The 22223-nt window shown below is 46.5% G+C and overlaps 3 protein-coding genes across 3 annotated transcripts in view; 2 read left to right on the plus strand and 1 right to left on the minus strand.

The window, feature by feature from the left end:
• MINK1 (misshapen like kinase 1) overlaps positions 1-10882 on the plus strand; it is a 63933-nt gene extending 53051 nt beyond the window's left edge. Inside the window, exons 17-34 of the mRNA XM_069063315.1 lie at positions 377-637; positions 876-961; positions 1097-1198; positions 1348-1457; positions 1843-1931; positions 2176-2199; positions 2340-2506; positions 5751-5853; positions 5931-6068; positions 6312-6420; positions 7062-7229; positions 7487-7630; positions 7914-8048; positions 8356-8456; positions 8738-8887; positions 8989-9148; positions 9396-9535; positions 9941-10882. Of these exons, the coding sequence (XP_068919416.1) occupies positions 377-637; positions 876-961; positions 1097-1198; positions 1348-1457; positions 1843-1931; positions 2176-2199; positions 2340-2506; positions 5751-5853; positions 5931-6068; positions 6312-6420; positions 7062-7229; positions 7487-7630; positions 7914-8048; positions 8356-8456; positions 8738-8887; positions 8989-9148; positions 9396-9535; positions 9941-10024 (2271 nt within the window). The 3' untranslated portion in view covers positions 10025-10882. The remainder of the gene's footprint in view (positions 1-376; positions 638-875; positions 962-1096; positions 1199-1347; positions 1458-1842; positions 1932-2175; positions 2200-2339; positions 2507-5750; positions 5854-5930; positions 6069-6311; positions 6421-7061; positions 7230-7486; positions 7631-7913; positions 8049-8355; positions 8457-8737; positions 8888-8988; positions 9149-9395; positions 9536-9940) is intronic.
• A 465-nt stretch (positions 10883-11347) lies between these two features.
• On the minus strand, positions 11348-21784 carry CHRNE (cholinergic receptor nicotinic epsilon subunit). The gene is made up of 12 exons (XM_069063186.1): positions 21711-21784; positions 21219-21361; positions 21027-21071; positions 20747-20856; positions 20070-20225; positions 19818-19915; positions 15826-16026; positions 15482-15596; positions 13340-13454; positions 13052-13238; positions 12846-12964; positions 11348-12408 (listed from the first exon to the last, which is right to left on the minus strand). The coding sequence occupies exons 1-12, from the start codon at positions 21754-21756 to the stop codon at positions 12259-12261; spliced, it is 1485 nt and encodes a 494-aa protein (XP_068919287.1). The 5' UTR covers positions 21757-21784; the 3' UTR covers positions 11348-12258.
• Positions 13875-18668, plus strand: CUNH17orf107 (chromosome unknown C17orf107 homolog). The gene is made up of 5 exons (XM_069063187.1): positions 13875-13940; positions 14324-14578; positions 14700-14983; positions 15145-15189; positions 18529-18668. Exons 1-4 carry the CDS (start codon positions 13875-13877, stop codon positions 15170-15172), a joined length of 633 nt encoding a protein of 210 aa, XP_068919288.1. The 3' UTR covers positions 15173-15189; positions 18529-18668.
• Positions 21785-22223: the final 439 nt, after the last annotated feature.

Here is a 22223-nt window from a genome sequence, read left to right on the forward strand (position 1 = left end):
CACACACACACACACCACACACACATACACACACAAGACTAAACAAGATATGGCTTACTCTTACAGATACCTTCAGATGCAGGTAAGTGCATAAACAGACTTATTCAGATATATCTACATATGTACATAAAAATAAAGATATTTCTATGTTTCTTTTTCTGCCTCTGTCATTTTCTTACACATAATACATACCAAGAGCCCCAATCTGTCAGAAGGGTGATTTAGAGGATGAGCGGGGAGGAGGAGTAAGGAGAAAGCTACTCTAGATAGAAGCTAGAGCTCCTGCCCCAGGCTCACTCTTCCTTTCTTGGCTGGGTGTAGAGTGTGGACAAACCACAAAGGTTTTTTCCCCTCCTCCCCCATTCTTTTTCTTTAGAGCCTTGTTGCCCATCGGGTCCCACTGAAGCCATATGCAGCACCTGTGCCCCGTTCTCAATCCCTACAAGATCAGCCTACCAGAAACCTGGCTGCCTTCCCTGCTGCTCATGACCCTGACCCCACTGCCCCACCCCCCACTGCTACTCCTGCCTCTCGTGGACCCATCATCCGACAAAATTCAGACCCCACTTCTGAGGGTCCTGGCCCCAGTCCAGCCCCCCCACCTTGGAATCGAGCAGAGAGTGAAGCCCCACCTAAGGTAAGTATAGCCTTGAAGCTAATCCAGCACTCCTTCCCAGGGAAAGGAATAAAAGAATGGCTAGAAAAGAAGGGTGGGGAGATAAGAAGTGAGCAAGAAAAAGTACAGGAAAGGAAAAAAATAAAAATGGAAGTGGAAGAGAAGCCCTAAGGAAGGATATATACAGATTCATTCAGCTCAGCCTTCGTCCTCTCCTTCCTTTCCTGTGCTGCCTCTGGTACTTCTTACCATTCTTCAGGTTCCCCAAAGGACCTCATCCATAGCCATTGCCCTTAATACCAGTGGAGCTGGAGGTTCCCGGCCAGCACAACCTGTCTGTGCCAGGTAATGGCCATGCTGGAATGGGCTAGAGGCTGGGCTACAGAGGATGTACTGTCTCCCACTTGGGGGTGGAGGACCCCAAGCCTAACCATCCCAGCCTCCCCCCCACCCCCAGCCACTCCTGTGCTCCCTTCACAGACCTCGAAGCAACTCCGCCTGGCAAACCTCCCTGCAAACTCAGGCAGAGTGGGTGACTCCAGGGCCCCCCACTCAACCCCCCAGCCCACCCAGCACCAGTAGGTAATGGAGTTGTCACCCCCTAACCCCTCCCTACATGGTAATGATCACCTCACCACGGTGCTGGTTCCCTAAACTATACTAATTCTACAAACTGAGGTAAGGGAAGATTGTCTCACTTCCTCCTCTCTTCACCCCTACATCTGTCACAGTAACCCAGACCTTCGAAGGAGTGAGCCAGGCTGGGAGCGTGGAGACAGCCTCCTCCAGTCCCATGGACACCTACCCCAGGCTGGCTCACTGGAGCGAAACCGAGTAGGAGGTGAGGCCCCTAAACCAAAAGTGGATGGAGGGGAAAGGGAGGGGGGCTGTCATTGTGGGAATAAAGTATAGATAACAAGATGACAATCAAGGGAATTAAAAATAATAGCCATCTTCTCCATTACTGTCAAACTTTTATGTGCTAGACAACAGGTAGTAAAGACCTAGGCCCTACCCTAAGTAGTTTTCTAGGCTGAGACAGACACAGAATAGGATCCTATGTTACCCTCTAGAGGGCTGGGAAGGAATGTGTTAAGAGGGGGAAAGTACTTGGGAGCCTTAGCAGGGATTGGAATAATTAAGAGTCAGCATGGAGTAATGGAATAGAGAGTAGTTATCCCCATTCCCACTATCACTCTCTCCTTCCTACCCACCCCCATTTCCAGCATCCTCCAAGCTGGACAATTCTCCCATCCTGTCCCCAGGAAACAAAGTCAGACCTGATGACCATCGCTCTAGGCCTGGCCGGCCTGCAGTGAGTAATCTCATTGGCAGGTGCTGTGCTCCCAAAGAGGGCTTGAGGAGTACAACACAGGATCTGCTGAACCCCTCCTGGGATCTAGTAACTCTTGGGGCAGGAGCAGGGGTGGGAGCCTAAAAGATTGAAGTGGGGGGAGCAGAACTGGGAATGGTAGTCGGAGGGCTTTTCCTACATTACTAACCTCTTTTAATCTCTCTCCTACTTCTGGCTGCCTTTCTTCCTCTGGGATTCTCCTCAGAGTTATAAGCGAGCAATTGGCGAGGTTAGTGCAAGAGATGTATTGTGGACAGGGGTGTGGAACCCCTGATCCAATCCTGTCTACCACCTTTAGTACCCTTCTAATCTTGGGGACTAGCATCCCCTGCCCAGCCTCCTTGAAACCTCCTCTTTTCTTCAATTGAGGACTTTGTGCTGCTAAAGGAGCGAATGGCAGATGAGGCCCCCAGGCCTCCCAAGAAAGCCATGGACTACTCTTCATCTAGTGAGGAGGTGGAGAGCAGTGATGATGATGAAGAGGAGGAAGGAGATGGGGACCACTCTGAAGAGAGCAGGGACACCCCTGGGATTCGGTATGGGGGTCTGTAGGGAGGGCAACTATATAGAATCAGAAATAATTATGGAAGAAATGGGAAGGAAATCTCAAGTGGCTGTGTTAGGGGAAGAACAAGGGTACAAGGGACACAGTTTTGGAAAAGGAGTGATGACCACTGCCTTGTAAATCAGGTATTCCCCTGGAATGACTTTTCACGCTTAAGTGTCCATTCATATGATCCTTATCACACATTACCCTGAATTGTAATTATTTGTAGATGTCTTCTCCTGCACACTCAGCAGACATTTATTAGTGTCTATTTTGTGTAATGTGCTATATTTTGTGGTTGGGATATAAAAATAGATAAGACACAGACCTTGCTTTCAAGGAGCTTACAGTGTAATTATGTATGTTGGGGTTACCTGAGGAAAACATGTACCCCAGATAAATGTGATAAGTGCAAAGAATAGTTAAAAATGCTATTAAAAAAAAAAAAACCTGAGGAAGGAAGGGTTACTTTCACTCTGAGTGGTGGGTGACATACTGGTTCTGAGTTCACGGAGGAACTGGCACTGGAGTTGGGTCTTGAGCTTAAACTTAAACTTTTGTTTAAAAAGTTTTGTTAAAATTTTAGGTTTTGTTAGAGGGGTCTATAAGGTAGAGATAAGGAGGGAGAGCATTTCAGACACAGGTTTTGCCAGTGTAAAGGCACTAAAACAAGAGAGAAGTGTCGTATGCAGCAGAGAGGCTTGATCCCAGAGTGCCAAGGTACAGAAGAAGGGGTGACATCCAGGGAAACTGGAAAGATAGGTTAAGGCCATGTTATGTAGAGCTTTAAAAGCTAAACTGGGGTTATGTTTTATGCTAGAGGTAAAATAGGAAGCAGGGTAGTCACATGATCAGACCTGAGCTTAAGAAAAATTTCTTTGGCAGTAGTGTGTAGGACTGGAGTGGTGAGAGACTTGAAGAACGAAAGCCAGTTAAGAGGCTGTTGTACTAATCTAGTTGGGGAGTATGAGGGCCTGAACTAAGGTGGTAACTCTGTGAGTGAAAAGGAAGAAGATGAAAGAAATGTTGTGAAGGTAGAAATGGCAAGGTTTGGCAATTGTTTGGATATATGTGGGGAAAGAGAGAGAGGAGTCCAAGATAATGCTGAGGTATGAATCTGGAAGACTAAAAAGATGGTGGCACCATTTACAGAAATGGAGAAGAGGGAGGGTTTAGGGAAGAAAGTTAATTCATTTTGTGATAAGTTGAGTTTAAAATGTTTCGGGGACCTTCAGTTTGAAATTGTCCAATTGGTGATATGGGACTAAAGCTCATGGTAAAGACTTAAGCTTAAACATGGTAGCTGACATGCTTACCATGAGAAAGAATGTAGAAAGAGAAGAGAAAAGGGCCTAGGACAGAACCTTGAGGAATATCAACAGTTAAGGGATGCTGATGAGCAGCCAGCAAACTGGTTTAACAAGGAGTTCTCAGACAAGTAGAGTTGTTGTCCCACAAATCCATAGAGGAGGTAACATCTTGCTGATCAACACTGTCAGATGAAAGAGGTTGAAAAGAATGAGAACTGAGGAAAAAAAGTCATTGGATTTGTCAGTTTAGAGAAAGTTGGTAACTTTGGAGACATCAGTTGAGTGATGAAGCAGCCAGATTGAGAATTGTTAAGTGAGAGACATATAAGCAGGGGTGCCAGATATAGATAACTTTTTCTAGAAGTTTGACTTAGAAAAGGGGTAGTTAGCTTGAGGGGATGGTAGGGTCTAGTAAAGGTTTTTAAGGATGGAGGAGATTTGGGCTTTTTTTGAGGAAGTGGGGAGGGTACCATTAGTTAGGGATAAATAAGAAAAAGATTACTAATGATTCAGCTTTCTGAAGAAGACAGGAAGGGATGGAATAGAGGACTCTTGCAAAGAGATAAACTTTGACAAGAAGACAGGTCATATCTAGAAGAAAGAGGGAATGAGACTTATTTCTACAGAGATAGAAGAGGGGCAGAAAGGAATCCATTCTAAGTATTGAGGATCACAGAGACTCAGCTATGAAGATGGTAGAATGTAGGAGTCCCAGGAGTAACATAAGATAAAGCTGAAAGATAGGTTAGATCTACATTATAGGAGGGACTTAAAAGCCCAAACCAGGAGTTTATACTTTATTAAACAGCGAGTGTGGATTTTGAACAGAGTGCCATGATCAGAGAAGTGAGTTAGAAAGACAACTTAGGAGGTCGTGTACAGGACAGATTGTAGAAGACAGAACTGGAGACAGGAACAGCAATGAGGAGGCTAGGTAAATCCTGAACAAAGGTAGTTAAAATGAGAGTGGAAAGGAGAAAGATGTGAGAGACGCTTATAAAAAAAATTGTTGTTGACCTTTTTGTTTTTACATCAACCACGTTTTTCAATGTTTCTCTCTCCCTCCCAGAACAAAAATATATCAAAAAATAAAAAATACCTTAAAAACAGTTCAGCAAAAACAACCAACATATCAGCCAAATTCAGTATTATATGTAGTGTTTTACCCCTAGAGTTCTCCACCTCAGCAAAGAAGGGAGAGAGGTATATTCTCTTACATCTCCTTTGGGACCAGGCTCGGTCATCATAATTTCATTGCATTTGGTTTTGATTATTTTGGGTGAGAAATATTTCAAAGATAAAGTTAATAAGGGGCGGCTAGGTGGTGCAGTAAGTAAAGCGCCGGCCCCTGAGTCAGGAGGACCCGAGTTCGGTTCCAGCCTCAGATACTTAACACCCACACAAAAATAACTGGCCGTGTAACCTTGGGCAAGTTACTTAACCCCAATTGCCCTCCAAAAAGGCAAAAAAAAAAGATAAAGTTAATGGAATTTATAAATTAATTATGTGGGGTAAGGGATGAAGAATTGTTAATGATTGCTATCTAAAGATAGCCATAAGGTTAGGAGTTTACATAACTGGGACCATCAATAGAAATAGAAAAGAGGGACATGAAAGGCTGGAGAATTTAATGTGAGACATATACTGAATTATTAGTGCTCCAGGTAGAGATATTGAGCGCACACTTTATATGAGCCCTGCAGTAGAGGTTAGGGGTAGAGATAGATTTGGGAGTTTTTGACAGAGCTGTATTTATATAATATGGAAATATAATAATGGAAATAACATTTATAGCTTGCATTCATTGTTACTAGTATTTGTGATATGAATGATGCTAGGATTTTAAATGCAAAATGCTTCTTTCAGAAAGAGATGGGTGGGACTATAATAAACACCCTTGACTTCACTTCTTTTCCCCAACAGTGATGGAGACACAGATAGTATCAGCACCATGGTTGTCCATGATGTTGAGGAATTGTCTGGAGCCCAGACCCCCTATGGAGGAGGCACCATGGTGGTCCAGCGGGTGAGTTCTCTTCTTACCGAGAGCTTACCCAGTTCGCTTCCTGGTCAAGCTGGTACTGACCCCTCTCCTTCCTGCAGACTCCTGAGGAGGAGCGGGGATTACTACATACTGACAGCAATGGCTACACTAACTTGCCTGATGTGGTCCAGCCCAGCCATTCACCCACTGAGAGTGGCAAAGGCCAGGGCTCCCCAGCTAAAGATGGAAGCAGTGATGTATGTGGAACAGGGAAGGGGGATTGTGGAGGGGCCAAGGAGAGAAAAGAATATTTTGGAGCCAGTGTCATAGAAAGGGGTGAGAGAAATCTGGAATGGGAAAGGAAATTTGAGAAATCCATTTCTGGGGAAGAGGGGGCATTTGGCAAGGGATATAGAATGTTGTGGTAGAAATCCTGAGCAGAAGTCTAGAATTTAAATTCCTACTTGTTCATCTCTGCCCACATCATCCTGTCTCCACAGTACCAATCTCGTGGCCTGGTAAAGGCCCCAGGCAAGAGCTCCTTCACTATGTTTGTGGATCTGGGAATTTACCAGCCAGGAGGCAGTGGGGATACTATCCCCATTACAGGTGAGGAGAATAAGAACGTCATTATCATCCCTAAGGAGAAACACCATTGTTGTTCAGTCATTTTTCAGTTGTGTACAATTCTTCATTACCCTGGTTGGGATCTTCTTGACAAAGATACTGGAGTGGTTTGCTCTTTCCTTCTCCAGCTCATTTGACAGATAAGGAAACTGAGACAGAGTTAAGTGACACACAGCCAGTAAGTGTCTGAGGCTTGAACTCAGGAAGGTGATTCTTTCTGACTTTAGGCCTAGCACACTCTCTCCACTGTGCCACCCTAGGGAAGAACTAACCTGAGTCATTGGGAAGACATTGTAGACACTATTCTAGAAGATAGGGAGACCAATAAAGGAGAGAAGGGACCATTTTTATAACTCCAATCATCATTCTTTCATCCTAAACCATTTTTGTCAGTATCAAGAGAAGGCTTTTCAGTCTGGGATAAATGATTAGGTCCAGAACAGATCTTTAAGGATGTAGCATGGTTCAATGGGAAAAGCAGTTTCATTTTTTGTTGTTTTTTCCCTCATGTATAAAATTAGAAGGTTGTAGTAGCTAAATTCCAAGCTTCCTTTCAGGTCTATTTAAATCTGTGGTCCTGTTTGGAGTCTTATGGTCCTTACCAACTTCTTCTCTCCCTGCAGCCCTGGTGGGTAGAGAGGGTGGGCGGCTGGAGCAGTTGCAGTATGAGGTTCGAAAAGGCTCTGTGGTCAATGTGAACCCCACTAACACTCGGCCCCACAGTGACACCCCTGAAATTCGAAAGTATAAGAAGCGATTTAACTCAGAGATCCTCTGTGCTGCCCTGTGGGGTAAGTACAACTGGGAGACAGGAAGATGCTAGGCCTAAGCTGGGGAAATCTATATGTCTCTGGCAGGGGGTGAAATAGGTTCATTTATTAGTGGAGTAGATAAATGAGTCCCAAATGATGTCTTTGCCTCGTTGGTTAAGTTTACCAAGAAGGAAGGGGAGAGTGTGATTCCTGGGGTATTGGTCCTAAATGAGAAGTTGAGGGGGAGAAAGACCCCATTTCCCCCTCACTGGGTAATATAGGACTCTGTGCTTCAGGTGTGAACCTACTGGTAGGCACAGAGAATGGGTTGATGTTGCTGGATCGAAGTGGGCAGGGAAAAGTGTATGGGCTCATCGGGCGGCGACGTTTCCAGCAAATGGATGTCCTGGAAGGGCTTAACCTGCTCATCACCATCTCAGGTATTTAAAGAGTGGGTAGAATGGAGAGACATCTGGGAGAAGGGGTTAGAAGTTGGAAAGAATCAACTTCCACCATCTCAAGTACTGTGGATTTGAGCTAAAGAAAGAATTAAACCCACACATCAAATCCTGATATTGGCAAGGGAATGGGAAGGTGGAACGTGGTAGGGATGGGGCAGAAGGAAGTAGAATGAATTTGTCAAGTGCAGTAACATTGGCATAGATGGAGGCAGGGAAAGGAGCTGGGCTCCTAAAAAGGGTATATTTCATATACTACCATCAGGGAAAAGGAATAAGCTTCGAGTTTACTACCTATCCTGGCTCCGGAACAAGATCCTACACAATGACCCAGAAGTGGAGAAGAAACAGGGATGGACTACTGTGGGGGACATGGAGGGCTGTGGGCACTACCGAGTTGGTGAGAGGGAAATTTCACTGGGCATTCTAAGGGACAGCAAAGGGTGGATGGTACCATGTCAAGCAGTGGGAAGACAAAGGGGAGGGGACACAGGAAGTAAACACTGTCCTGTTGGAGGGATGGAATATAGGGAGGGGAACACTACCTACAGCATGATAAGCATTTCACTGTATGCTCAAGATCTCAGAGGGCTTGAAGCAGAAGTACTGGGGAAGCATTTGAAAGAGAATTGGGAAGGCAGTTATGAAGGTGTGTATTCACCTGACTGTTCCCTTCTCATACAACACCCCCATCCCACTTTCCTCAGTGAAATACGAACGCATTAAGTTCCTGGTAATTGCTCTGAAGAACTCAGTGGAGGTGTATGCTTGGGCCCCCAAGCCCTACCATAAATTCATGGCTTTCAAGGTAACACCTGCCAGCCACTTCCCTTCTCTTCCCCCAAGTCCCATATTTTCACTCTGAATCCCCCACTCCCTCCCCAATTTTTCTTTTACAGGGCTTTTACTGTTCCCTTCTACTCCCCATACTCCCCATCTCCAGCACCTCAATCTTGTTCTCAACTGTCCACTCCCATCCCTCTTGCCTTTTAGCCCCAGGCCCATTTCATCCTCTCCACATCTTCCCAGCCCCAGCCCCCTCCCCATCCCATATCCACTCCTCGCCCTGAACTGCCCTGTCCCCTTCAGTCCTTTGCTGACCTCCCTCACCGGCCACTGCTGGTTGACCTGACGGTGGAGGAGGGGCAGCGGCTCAAGGTCATCTATGGCTCTAGTGCTGGCTTCCATGCTGTTGATGTGGACTCAGGGAACAGCTACGATATCTACATCCCAGTACATGTGAGCTCGTGGGCAAAGTTGCTAAGTCTTTAAGGGGTTTAGGGGCCTGAGAAGGAAGCAGAGTCGATGTTTGGATTTGATGACTTCTTAACCCCCTGCAGATCCAGAGCCAGATAACCCCTCATGCCATCATCTTCCTTCCAAATGCTGAAGGCATGGAGATGCTTCTTTGCTATGAAGATGAGGGTGTGTATGTCAATACCTATGGCCGGATCATCAAGGATGTGGTATTGCAGTGGGGAGAAATGCCCACTTCTGTAGGTGAGCTTCTCAGATCCTGCCCCAGAGTCATCCTGCCCTTCGAGCTGTTCTCAGAGCTTAGCCCAGTCTTCAGCTCCCATTCCCTCTCTTTCTCTCCCTAGTTGCTACACGACCTTTTCCTTAGAAGTTTCCATTCCTGAAACATCCTAGGGAAATAGGGATGGGGAGCCCTAGATAGAAGGGTTTGTATTGTAAAATGGGACCAGGCCATTCCATTGTCTTTGACATCCTCTTTCCTCCCTGGAAGCCTACATCTGCTCCAACCAAATCATGGGCTGGGGTGAGAAGGCCATTGAGATCCGATCCGTGGAAACAGGGCACTTGGATGGAGTCTTCATGCACAAGCGAGCACAGAGACTCAAATTCCTGTGTGAGAGGAATGACAAGGTGGGAGTTTCATAGACCTCTTGCCACCCCAACAAATGCCACTGACTACCTTCTTTTCCCTGCATGGTAGAATAACATCCCACGAGGCCTATAATCAGTGCTTTTAGGGAAAACAGAGCTAAAGGTGAGGGAATTGGAGTTCCAGAGATGGGTCACTTCTTCAGTGATTTCAGCTCTGGCAGCCTGCCCACTCTCACCACAGAGAGAGCTTTAGCTCCATCCCACCCTCCTCTGGCTCTCTTTTTAAGCCCAGATGATACTCTTCAAACTCGTTTGCCCACACACACTGCTAAACAGAAAAGACCCTTTCATCTCACAGGGAACCCTGTTTCCCCTGGACTTCAATAGCACAGGCAGCTACCACCACCCTAATCCATCCATTCCCTCTGTTTCCCCATCCTGCAGGTATTCTTTGCCTCAGTTCGCTCTGGAGGTAGCAGCCAAGTTTACTTCATGACTCTGAATCGTAACTGCATCATGAACTGGTGATGGGGACCCCAGGCTGAGTAGGGGTAGGTGGGGTATATATCCACACTGGACATATAACCCACATCTTACCCTTCCTCCCCCCAACAACAACAGAAAGCCAGGCTTCTCAGGCCTCTCCCTCTCCACCCTCCCTGGGCTTTTGCTTTTTTTTTAGTTTGATTCACTGGAACGTGACCTATAACCCCCCTGAAGCTTTTTGTGATCACGTGACCTCCCTTTTCCTGCTCTCAGAATGTTTTCTCTTAAAAAACTGTGCCTGCCCACTCCCTACTTCTGGGTAGAGGTACAGCTCCCTCCCACCAGAAATTATTTCAGAACCAGCCCCTTTCCCCCTTCTTTCTCCCCCACCAAAGAGGAAAGTGCTTGGGGATGCCTCCCTTCATTCTACTGCTGCTGTCTAGGGCAGAGTCCCAGGGCCCCTTTTTTTGCACGCCAGGGGGACTGACTCCCCCAATGAATGTACCAGACCCTGGGGGGGGGGGGTGGCATAGAGACGGAGGTCACCAGTCACTCCAGGGGAAGGGGAGGGGATGGTCTGTGGGGACCATTTCCTCATCACTCTCTGAAAGCACTTTAATCATCTCCCTCCCACCTCCAGGGAATGGGGAGGGGGGCTGCCAGCCAAAATATTCCTCCCTCTTTCCAATATTATCCCTCCTTTCCTTTCCTCCAATGCTCTTCCTTGATGGGGGTGCCATGGGGCTGGCTACTGCTCTCATCTACCCACCATCCCCACCTTGCTTGCATTTGTATATAGTGTGAGCAGCAAGTAGCCCCCTTTACCCTGTTCCCTGCCCCCTATCTCAATGTAGTGGCCTTGGAAACCTCATTTGTTAATAAAGACAGAATTCAACCAGCTTCTCCTTTTCCCATTGCTTTTTTTACTCAGGGAAACCAGTATTCGAGTTTCAAATACAAAGATTTATGTTTAATACCTAAATCAATAATGAAGAGGCAGTGATTATAGAATAGACTCTAAGATAAATGAATCAAGTGAATAGAGGCCAGGAATATTTGTATGGGATTGAGATGTGTCTGAGTTGAGGGAAGAAGACATAAACAGAGGAAACATTCATGGAAGGGAGGTGGGGGGAAGTACTTATCCATAATTCTCTAATTTCTTCTAGGAGGCTCTGATTATTCTGCTTTTCCCTACCACTAACCTCTGCTACCTATATATCAGACTGAATGGGCCTCAATAGCCTGGTAGGAAAAGGACAGGGCTTCCCATCTCACTGCTATTTGTTGTCCAGGAGGAGAAGATAAGGCTAGGAGGTCAAACACAACAAGACAAAACACTGTTCAGTAGGGGAGTTAGCAGAAGGAAGCTTTATTGAGGGGGAATATGATACAGGGGGCAGGCAAGGGAGATGGAAACAGGGCAGGTCCACTGTGTATTCTGTGGAAGGAGGCTCAAAACCAGTAATGCACACATAGTGGGTTTTGTAGGGTTGTCTGGGTCAAGCAAGATGGGCTATCTTTTGGTGGAGGAGAGGGGAACTGGAAACCTAGGCGTGGTGTTCAGGTCGTTCAGTGGATAGTGTGTGGAAACGGGAAAGACCTTACTTCAAATCCTGCATCAGACACACTACCTGTGTGACCCTGAGACAAGTCACGTAACCTCTCTGTACCTCTGTTTACTTATCTTTAAAATGGAGGTAATAGTGGTGAGGATCAAATGAGCTAATATGTAAAGTGCTTTGCAAATATTAAAGCACTGTAATTGCTAGCTATTACTATTATTGTTGGTGTTGATTCTGGGGGGAGAGGAAAGAGGATTTCTGGGAAACTGGAAGGCTAGTTGATAGTCAAACTCCTATTCGAATAGTGGGAAAAGAGACTTGAATACGGGCTAAATGGCCTAAACTTTGGTCATGATTCAGGGGCTCAAGTCCAGGGGCTCGGGGAGCCAAGGCTTCTTCTCTAATGGGGCAGAAGGCTCCTAAGGTCCTTATATCGTAGAAGAGGAGAGAGGCCTCAGTGTGAGTCATGTCAATGGAATAAAAATAATAAAGGAGACGGGTCAGCACAAATCCAGAAACTGAACAAAAGTTTTGGGGAAGGGTGAAGTGAAATGTGGGAGGCCTCCTTTTCACTTGGGCCTTAGTGACTATGGTTACTGAAGGTTTTATTTCACAATAGACTGGCCAACAAGGGTCCAGATGAAGAGAACACATTCAGGGTGGAAGTTGAGTCTTAGGGTTATGTGCCTCCTGGTCAAAAGGGAAGTAAGTCTACATACAAGGGGGGAAGGGCAGGTCAGGCACTCGATTCAGATGACCCCCAAGAAAGATGATGCCTGTGCCAAACCCAAACAGTACCAGGGCTGCCCAGAAGCAGAGGTTGTCCAAGGCCTTTCCCATGAGGACCCAGCTGGAAACTTCCTGAAGAAGGGGTAACAGGCGCTGAGTCTGGTCTCCCTAAGCACGCAGACTCAGCCAGGTAACCCAGAAAAGCTCAAAGCATACCAGTGACACTAGCCTTCCTGCTATTCCTCCCACCAGACACTTCATCTCTGGGCATTTTTTCTTGCCCATGTGTGGTTCTCTTCATTTCCAGTTTCCTTCAAGCTAAAGTCAACATGTCTTTGGCAAGAAGCTTTTGCTAACTCCCTTAATGTCAGTAGTGCCTTTCCTCAGTATTATCTCTAATTTATCCTGTCTTGTTAACATATGGCAGTTTAAACGCATGCTGCCTCCTCCCCCTTTAGACTGTGAGGTCTTAGAAAGTAGGGATTGGCTTTCGATTTTCTTTGCATCCCTAACCTGGCTCATAAGCAGACCCTTAATAAATAGTTGACTTGGTCCTAAATCTCCCCTACCTCTCCAGAGTCTTCCTGCTCCCGCATGCTTTCCGCTAAGAAGTTCACCACGTCTACACAGCACCGAATCTCAGATGCAGCAGCTCCCAGACTCTGACATAATGTGGCAGTGGAGGCAGCTGTGAGAGGGAGGAAAGGGGGGGTTTTTCGGACCCTTCCAAACTCAAAGCTCTCCCACATCTCTCTATCTCTAATGACACTGTCACCTGGCCCGGGCCCATGCCGATGTCTCTGCCCTTCAAACAGCAGCTCACTCCGGGGCTTTCTCAGGATCAGTTCTTCCGCCCGGAGCAGAATTCCCAGGGAGGAAGCCCTGCGTTGGGAAGAAGCCGTGCCTGAAGCCGGTGAAGGTGGACTGGAACCCAAAAGCCTTGGCAACAGCTCTAAGAAAACCTGAGGGACAGGAGATCCGCGTAATTTCTCCAGTCCCATCTTTTACCCCTAACCCGCCTCACTCCACACACGTATATGCCCCATCACCCCCAAAGGCTTACATAACGTAACCGAGGAGACATAACATGAGTGTTTGGCGTCCTTAGGGACACGTTGAGCACGATGACGCAATTCATGACAATCAGCGCGGCTACCACCATGACGAAAATGAGGTACCTGAGACAAGAGAGACTGGGTGGCTGTAGCGCGTCCTCATCCTTTTTGTCTCCAACCCAAGGCAAGGAAGAGGGAGGGAAGAAGGGTTACAACTCCCTCAGTCTGTTACAACTCCCACAATCGCGATCAGCCAAATTATAATCCCACTCCCGCCACCTCAGCGCCGAAAATTTAAGGAACATTTCCAAAAGGCACTTGCCGGCTGGGACAGCTCTACGTCACCATCAGCATCTCATGCCCTCTTTCCTCCCTCACAATGCAGTATTTGTGTTTCGGGATAGGATGACATGACAGGGCAGCCCTAAAGTTGTGTTCCTTAAGGATCTGGAAGCCCCTTCCCTCCCTCCATCAGCTCCTGTCACAAAAGAGTCATATAATTGCCCTACATTCTGACTCCGCCTTAGAGAAACGGCGTTATCCATGAAGGGGTCCTCGGGTTCTCTGGATGCTCCGCTATGGGTCTATCGCTACCACAACTCCACGGAGGTGAGGGCCCACCTGTGAGGCCAATGGTTCTTTGGCCCCTTGGGGCTCTCAGCCTTTCTTCGACCCTTCCACTACCTTGTTTCTTCCTTGGCCCCCAAATTTCTCTCTCCAATCTGCTAGTGAACTAACTAGAGTTTACATCACAGTGAAACCCCTTTTTTCCCTAAAAGCCCATTCATCCAAGCCCAGCAGCAAACCCTTCAGTTAAATGAAGGGTTTGGATGTAGATGATGAATAAGATTCCTTCCAACAGTAAATTTCTATTTTAGGATTGACTTTATAATCTGCGGATGGCCCTCAATCCCGAAATTAACCCTCTGATGAATCCCTAACTCCCTTTCCCCCAAAAGCATTCTTGGTGACTTCTCTCACCCCAACACCAGGTGGCCCTCCGGCCTCCACTTCTATGCTCCCTGGAGTTGGCCCTGGCTGCAGCCTATGAATATCTGGAGATCAGACTGGAGAAACTGAGGCCCCTGGGACCTGGGGACCAGGACGGGGAGGAAGGGGAGCTGGCAGAGGGGGAAGGAGTGAAGCTAGAATCACACGGCTCCCCACCCTCTCCAGAACCCTCCTTGAGGCTGGTGCTGAGAGAGGCTATGGGAAGTGCCTTGAGCTTTGGAACTACATTGCTGCAGGTGAGGTGAGGGAAGGAAAAGGAAGGGTAGTCTTGTCAGCAAGAAGATTGACCTTGGGGGAGAGCTATGTGTAGGGTAACTAACACTGGGAATTTACTGTGTAACCTGTCCTTATTCTCAGATCTCAGCCCTATGGCTAAAGCTGGAAACTCGACGCCTCTGTGGCTGCAGCGGCCAGCTCCACGATCTGAGCTCGGGGAACCCTGGGCACGCGTTGTCCCGAGTGGCTCTGGCTGCAGGGCGGGGCGTGAGAGAGGCGGGAGCCGCGGCCAAAGCTAGCGCGCAGCTCCTCCTCCGTGTGGCACGGTTCTGTTCTGGGTTGGGATTTACGGGAATTCACACTGCCTCAGGAAGACAGCTTCGCTCCCATGGCCCCGGCGCGTTGGGCTGGGCAGAGAAAAACGCGTGAGTTAAAAGATTTGACTGCGGGGTTTCCAGGTGGGCATGTGGGTAAGAAGAAACTTTGAGAGCAAGGTGGAAGCAAGAATAAAGCGGGAGGAGGGGGATACTCCCCAGGTCTGGGACCCGTGGATGGCCTGGAGATACTCAGTTAGCCTCTCCTTTAGCAGGAACACGCCGGAGGAGTCGACATGAAATATAAGTGATGAAAGGTATCTGGGGAATTGTAGACTCACCACCGACGCAAATAAAGCAGTGGGGAAAAGCAAGTTCTATACTTCACTTTCGTCCCTATCCCCTCCTCTCGAGGCTCTGCCTTCCCCACTCCCTGACTCCGCCCCCTTCCCTACAGACTCAATTTTCTCGCCCACCCTGAGACAACTGTTCTCTCTTCAGCCCAGCTCTCCTCTGGGCATCTCTTTTCACTTCCCGTCCCCCTCTCCCTTTCTGTTGATCTCTGTCTTTTCCTCCTGGCCTCATTGCCTAGGCCCTTGCCCCACTTACCTCCCCAACAGAGGGACGCTCAGAGAAGTCTCTGGGATTTTTGTTGCCATGAGAAACAGGAAAACAGTCTGGGCCAGGAGAACCGAGATGGAGACTGTGCACTTCTGCCCACCCGCTGAAAAGGGTTGCGGTGGGAGTTCTGTTTCTGCTTCTTCCACCCCCACCCCAAAAACACACACACACTCACACACCCCGACCACTCCACCCTATCTCCATACGCCAGGGGCTGCTGGGACCAAGCCTTAAGCTCGGACTGAGTGGAGTGAAGGAGGAGGCCACCCCCAGCAGTGGGAGCATTTGTGTGCAGCTTTGTGAATGAAGCCACCTCCCCTTGGTCCCCTTACCCTGGGCAGGAAGAAAGTAGACTAGGAGTACGAGGCCTGAGATGAGAACACAGGGCACGATGATATTAATGATGTAGAAAAGGGGCTTCCTGCGGATGATGAGCGTATAAATAACTTCAATGTTCCCTGGGTCATCCACTGAGCGGTCATCATGGTACCAGATCTGCCCGGAACAGAAATCGATGGCCCACTCGCCGTTCTCTGCCGGATTGGGGAGATCAATCAGCCAACCCTTGTTTGCTGAACGTCTGTAGCCACCTATATGTCCCACGTGCCTAGTCCTCCAGGGGTGACGGTTCAGGGGACACCGAGAGACTGAAACCACATCCGGCCCCTCGAACCGAAAGACTTGTTGAGGGTGAAGGATGATGGAGACAGATCTAGTGCTCATGAAAGGATTAGAGCACAAAAAATAAACTGGATCTGTACCAGTGCAGAGAGCACGAACCTGGGAATCAGAAGACCTGGGTTTGAAAGTCTCCTGTCATTCACTAAAAATGGGACAGTAATCATGGCTGCTTGCCTCACAGGGTTGTTAATGATGATAATCAAAGGAGGCAGCCTAGAATAGTGGAAAGAGAACGTTTAGAGTCAGAAGACAGGTTTCCATTTGTTTTACCACTTTCTACCCTAATTGTGCAACCCCTGGGCAAGTCGCTATCGACTATCAAGCAAAGCATCGCATCTGGGAAGGATCTTAAAGATTTAGTTCAACTTCACCAGAGAGGGGAAGGGTCCTGCCAGAGGTCACACTGTATAATAGCTCTGGGGAATTTTAATGACATTATTCTCAATCTTTCAGGGTGGTTGTGGGAAAAAGCACTTGGTAAACCTAAAAGTGATATTGAAATGTGTTGCTGGAGCTTTTAAAATTGTGAGTTGCTAAACTGTAGGTATTACTATATGGAACAGGATTCTAATAATGATTCTATGTTTTGGAGAGATTTGTTGATTGATCTAAGTGCCCCTAAACCTTCTCTCCTCAAGTCTCCCACCAAGTCCCCTCTTCCCACTCCCTCCTCTTTACTGAGAAAAGAAAGGTAATCATTCCAGGCAATCATTTCCTGTGAGCTCCTTTGTATATACCTCTCAAAACCCCCTGACACTGTCCATTCTTTCCTCTCTTACTCCACTCTCTGGTGGACAGGTGACTTCTCACCAGGGCTAAGCCCTCTCTACTCTTGATATACCACCTGTTCCAACCTCTTCCTGCAGTGATTCTACCACTCCCTCCAACCACGTTAATATATAGAGATATATATCCCTTCCTTTTCACAAATTTTCATTGAATTCAATTCCTCTCCTTTTATTATTATTATTTTATCATATTATTCATATATAATCATATATTTATAATTTAATTATTAGTTTATTATTTTATGGACAAAAAAGTCCCCCTTTACATGAACAAAATAAAAGAATAGTTGACTCCCAGAGAAATGCTATTTCCATTACCATTGTAAAACTGGATTTCTATTACATAGTTTTTAAAAGGGTATATCAAATTTAACACTAGCGCCTGTACTGTCCTACTTGTCTGTTTCCTTCTGAACTTCCCCCTTCTCTCTTATGTATATTTTAAATGTTTGATTTTTCTTTCTTTTTGCATCACTATCACTATCAACTTTCTCACTTCTCAGCCCTTTGTAATCTTCCTTCTAACCATCATCATCACTCAACTCAAAACTGTTCTCTCCAAAATTATGACCTCAACTGCCAAATCAAATGGCCTTTTCTCAATTTTTAAATGTCTTGATCTCTCTACAGCATTTGACATTGTTTATCACCCTCTCCTTCCAAAAGTTCTCGTCTTTGAATTTTCATGGAATTGCTGTTTCTTGTTTCTCCTCCTACCTGTCTAGCTACTCCTCAGACTCCTTTGCTGGATAATAAGTTATGTCCCACTCCTATCTTCTCTCTATACTCTCTCCCAGTGATTTATCTTATCAACTCCTGTGGGTTCAATGTCATCTCTAGGCAGATGATTCTCAGTTCCAGTCCTATTTTTCCTTCTAAATGCAAGTCTCTCATCCCCAGCTACCTGGAGGATATTTCCAAAAAGAAATCCCATATGCAGTGTGATATGGCAAAAAGAGCACTGGATTTGGAAGTCAGAGCATGTGGGTTCAAATCCTAGCACTGGCACCTTGTGCTTTTGGGCATCACCCTTAAGACCTCAGTTCCCTTTGCCGTAAAATTCTGGGTTTGGATTTTATTACCTATAAGCTCCATTCCAGAGCTAGATCTATGATCCTACCATCCTGTGTTCAAAAGAGAATTCATCTTTTCTCCAAAAGTTACCTCTTCCTTACTTCCTTCTTTATGTCAATGGCAACATCCACTTAAGTTCACTATCTTAGAATCACCCTTTACTCCTCACTCTTCCTCATTCCCATTTTTAATCACTTTCTAAGTCTTGCAAATTCTGTCTTCTCCAGATCTCTAGACTATATCTCTCATCCACTCCCATAGCCACCACTGTGGTTCAGGCTTTTAGCATCTCAGGTACGACTACTAAAATTGCTTCCACATTGACCTCCTTGCCTCTAAGACTTTCCTCTAATCTATCCTCAACATACAGTTGCCAAAGTGACCTTGTAACTCTAATGCTCTAGAAGCTTCAGTGTTCCCTCTCTCCTTGAGGAAAAAATACAAAGACCTCTGCTTGGCATTTAAAGTCCTTCACTAGCCTATTTTTTCCAGGTTTATTACAGGTTATTCCACTTTACATACTGGATAAATGGTTTATTTGCTACCCCTCTATCCACTGGTGGTGAAATGGATATACTACTGGGCCTGGAATCAGGAAGACCTGAGTTCAAATTTTGCCTCAGAGGCTGTGTGACCCTGGGTAAGTCACTTAACATCTGTCTGATTCAATTTCCTCAACAGTAAAATGAGAAATAACAAAACCTACCTTACAGGGTTATTGTGAGGGCCAAATGACAGGTTTATGACAGTGCTTAGCACTGTACCTGGCACATAATAGGTAGTTATTAAATGCTTATTCCCTCTTCCCTCCTTCCTCACACAGAACATTACATTTCCAGGCTCTTTGCTTATTTTTCAAATTCTTAACTTACACACACACAAACACACAGAGTATTTCTATACACATGGCAAAACACAAAAAGATCATTCTTTATGAAATCATTAATCTGTGCACAAACAACTGTTTGCCCATGACTGATATGCTCTCCCTCCTCCTCTCTGCTTTTCAGAACCCCAAGCCTCCTTCAGAGTTCATCTGAAAGGTAACTTTATACATGAGGAACTTTCCTGATCCTGTCGTTCTTTCTCCTCCAATATTTGTTGCCCCCATAGGATGTAAGCTGCTTGAGGGCAAGGACTGTTTCTTTTTTGTCTTTGTATCCATTTTGCTTAGTACAATGCCTACATATTTGTTGATTGATTGACCAATTTATTGACTCAATAAATTCCAGTGACTTCTAGAACAAATTATAAACGCCTCAATTAATTTTTCTTTCCCAAACTACTTTGCTTTTAATTATTTTTTAACTGGTGTCATCTTTACATTCTGAATACACACATACATACTCTTAATTCCAGTGGCTTCCTCTCTCTTCATTATTCCTATTCATCCTATACAGGAATATATATCCTATATTCCTATTTGTCTTTGCTTTGCATATATTTGTTTGTTGTCTCATCCAATTTAAGCTCCTCGAAGGCAGGGGCTGTCCTTTGCCTCTTTTGTATCCCCAGAGTTTAGCACAGTACACGGTACATAATAGGCATTTAATAAATGTTTCTCAATTGGTGTACTTGTCTCCACTATTAGAATGTAAACTCCTTGCACATTGGGATTCTGGTTCTTTGTATTTGCATCCCCATGGTCCAATACAATCTGGGGCCCTTAGTAGGCACTTAATAAATGCTTATTGATTGAATGATTGGAATAATATCACTTGTTCCCATAAATGGGACCCTTTCATAGCAGCATTTCCTCCCCCCTGCCCCTGGATTGTTACCCGTATAGGCCTCCTTATCAATCTGAATTTTGTTTAGAATCTCGCCAGACTCCTCCGAGAAGACAATTGCCACCTCTGCAGCGCTGTACGTCTGAGACCTTAGGAGAGAGTGCTGGAGAATGAGTCAGTCCCCTCCCCATAACCCCATACCCTATCTACAATACACACCCCAGGCTGGTCCCATCCTCTGAATACCCCTCCCAGGGCTCCCCAGCTCGAGACCCCACCCCCATTGCCCCACCCTTGCCCTACCGAAAAACTAAGGAGCAGTTTTGCCAGTCGAAGGGGAAATAGGTGACTTCCACTGCGCAGGTGCTTCGGTAGATGGCCGGGGGGAGCCAGCTCACAAAGCCTCCCTCCCTCACCAGCACATTGGCCTCATAGGCTACTCCAAACACACCGTCAATGCTATCAAATACAGAGGGACCCAAGCATCTGGCATACACCCACTGCACCCCACTCCAGGGCCTCCTCTGACCTAATTCACCATCCTTCTGTAAGCCCACTACTGCCACCAAGGGATCCAGGAATCCATGCTCCCAGTCCCCTAAGTACTCTGTGTTCAGGTCCTGATGCCTTCACAATCCCTTCAGGGTTTCAAACATCCAACCCCTCCCTAAGTATACAGTTTTCCCCAGTTGCCCAAATCCTTAAAGATCTCAGGTGTCCAGGTCCCCAACCTTGTGGATATACAGGAGTTTGTGATGGTCCGGCCTGACTCAGACGAGAATGTCATTTGAACTGCCTGTATGTCTGAGATCTGCTGAGGCAGGACTGGAGGCCTGCCTCTCCTCCCCACCCCCCACCCCTTCCTTTTCAGGCACAGGGCAACAAGCTTCTTAGATATTCAGGTTCCCAGGCCTCAAATTCCCTCAGCCTTCCAGCGCCCCCCCCCAATCCTTTCAGGGTTTCAGGTGTCTTGTTCTAACTTGTTCTCCAGCACGATGTCAGGGAGCCATACGAGGTTAGCAGGAACTCGCAGGGTTGTGATGCCCCCAAAATCCTTACTGCTGTAATTGAGTCGATAATCACTCCAATCCTGGGAGATTTGGGCAAAAAGGATGGGGTAAAGACTTTCTCTGCCTTGCAGCCCCCTCCTCCACATATCATTAAGTGGCATTAGAGTTTTCCCTCAGGGATGTAAAGTGGGGACCACCAAGACCATTGTCTACCACAGCCCTCTGCCCCCATCACAAAACCCCTACTCACAATTCCAATCCAAACACTGGTTGAGAGAGTCTCCTGTTTCTCATTCTTAAGAGATTGAGGTGAGGAATAATAAAAGGGGAAGGAGATTAACAGGGGATCAGAGATGGATTTGGGGTCATATAAAGAGTTTGGGGAGGAAGGGGGGGGGGGGGGGGGAGGAGGAGTAGGAAAAAGGTGGAAGCTGAATCTTACCAATGAGATGAGGTTGGTTAAGGTGACCTTGAAATTGACAGAGACTTTTTCTTCTGGCCACCTCACTGGCCTTCTGGTAGGATCATAGTTACTGAAGAGATGGTGATAAAGTCGAAGTTCTTCACTCTCCCCCCATGCAAGGCCTGGAAGACAGGACTGGGGATGAGGAATGGTCTTCTGAGGAGGGGCTCTGGGCCTCCTCCCTACAACCAGCCATTTCTCTGCCTCTGTTTCACTCTGTATCTTGTGCTTATTTCTCTTTGTTTCCCTGATTCTTTTTCTCTGGGACTCTCTTTTCCTTTCTGTTTCTGTCTCCCATTTGTCTTTATCTAATATGCATGCCTCAATCTCTGTGTCTCCCCCTCTTTCTGTCTCTGTCCCTCCCTCTGTGTTTCTGGTTCTGCTTCTCTCTCCATCTGTCTTTCTCCTTCTTTCAGCCTCTGTCTCTATCTTTTCGTTTCGGTGTCTGCCCTGTTACCACTGCCTTCATACCCAAAAGCCCTTGAAGAAGCAGTATCCAGAGCACAGCCCTCTCCATCTGCCTGCTGGCTCCTCCAGGTTATTCTGAGCATTGATCAGGGGTAAAGGGAAGGACCATCTTAGCCAGCTTGGGGGGAGGGGTGTTAGTTCCGGCTGGGGCAAGAGGACTATTAACATTATCCTACTCCCTGACCCCCCCCATCCCTACCACCTGCTCTGAACAGCAATGTCTTGGCTGCTTCCAGAGACAACTGTTCTCCAACTACCCTTCTTCCTCCCCTAAATATCCCAGAATCCTTTAGTCTCATTCTTAATCAGACTCTTTGTAACCTACTAAATAAAGTAGGGATTCAGTCATCTCCCAGTCATGAAAAGATAACCTCTGTTCAAATTCTAGCCTTGCTGCTAGAATTTGAACCTGGTAGCAACTTGAATAATTCAAACAAATGCTTATTTTTATTTATTTGTATTTAATGAAATTTTTGTTTTTAACATTTCATTTTGTTTATTTTTAATGTTCATTTC

The sequence above is a fragment of the Petaurus breviceps genome, unplaced genomic scaffold, assembly GCF_028583685.1.
Source record: "Petaurus breviceps papuanus isolate PSGF00001 unplaced genomic scaffold, PetGlider_PUasm1.0 90537, whole genome shotgun sequence".
NCBI lineage: Eukaryota > Metazoa > Chordata > Mammalia > Diprotodontia > Petauridae > Petaurus > Petaurus breviceps.

Excerpts from the sequence above, each read along its gene's own strand:
- CHRNE (XM_069063186.1), bottom strand. The coding sequence starts at position 21,756 with ATGGAGAGGGCTGTGCTCTGGATACTGCTTCTTCAAGGGCTTTTGG. Across the intron at positions 16,027-19,817 it reads TGATAAGGAGGCCTATACGG|AGAACGGCGAGTGGGCCATC; the intron begins GTAACAATCCAG and ends CCAATCCGGCAG. Across the intron at positions 13,239-13,339 it reads TGTCTCCTCGGTTACGTTAT|GTTTTCTTAGAGCTGTTGCC; the intron begins GTAAGCCTTTGG and ends CCTGTCCCTCAG.
- CUNH17orf107 (XM_069063187.1), top strand. The coding sequence starts at position 13,875 with ATGAAGGGGTCCTCGGGTTCTCTGGATGCTCCGCTATGGGTCTATCGC. Across the intron at positions 13,941-14,323 it reads GCTACCACAACTCCACGGAG|GTGGCCCTCCGGCCTCCACT; the intron begins GTGAGGGCCCAC and ends CCCCAACACCAG. Across the intron at positions 14,579-14,699 it reads TTGGAACTACATTGCTGCAG|ATCTCAGCCCTATGGCTAAA; the intron begins GTGAGGTGAGGG and ends CCTTATTCTCAG.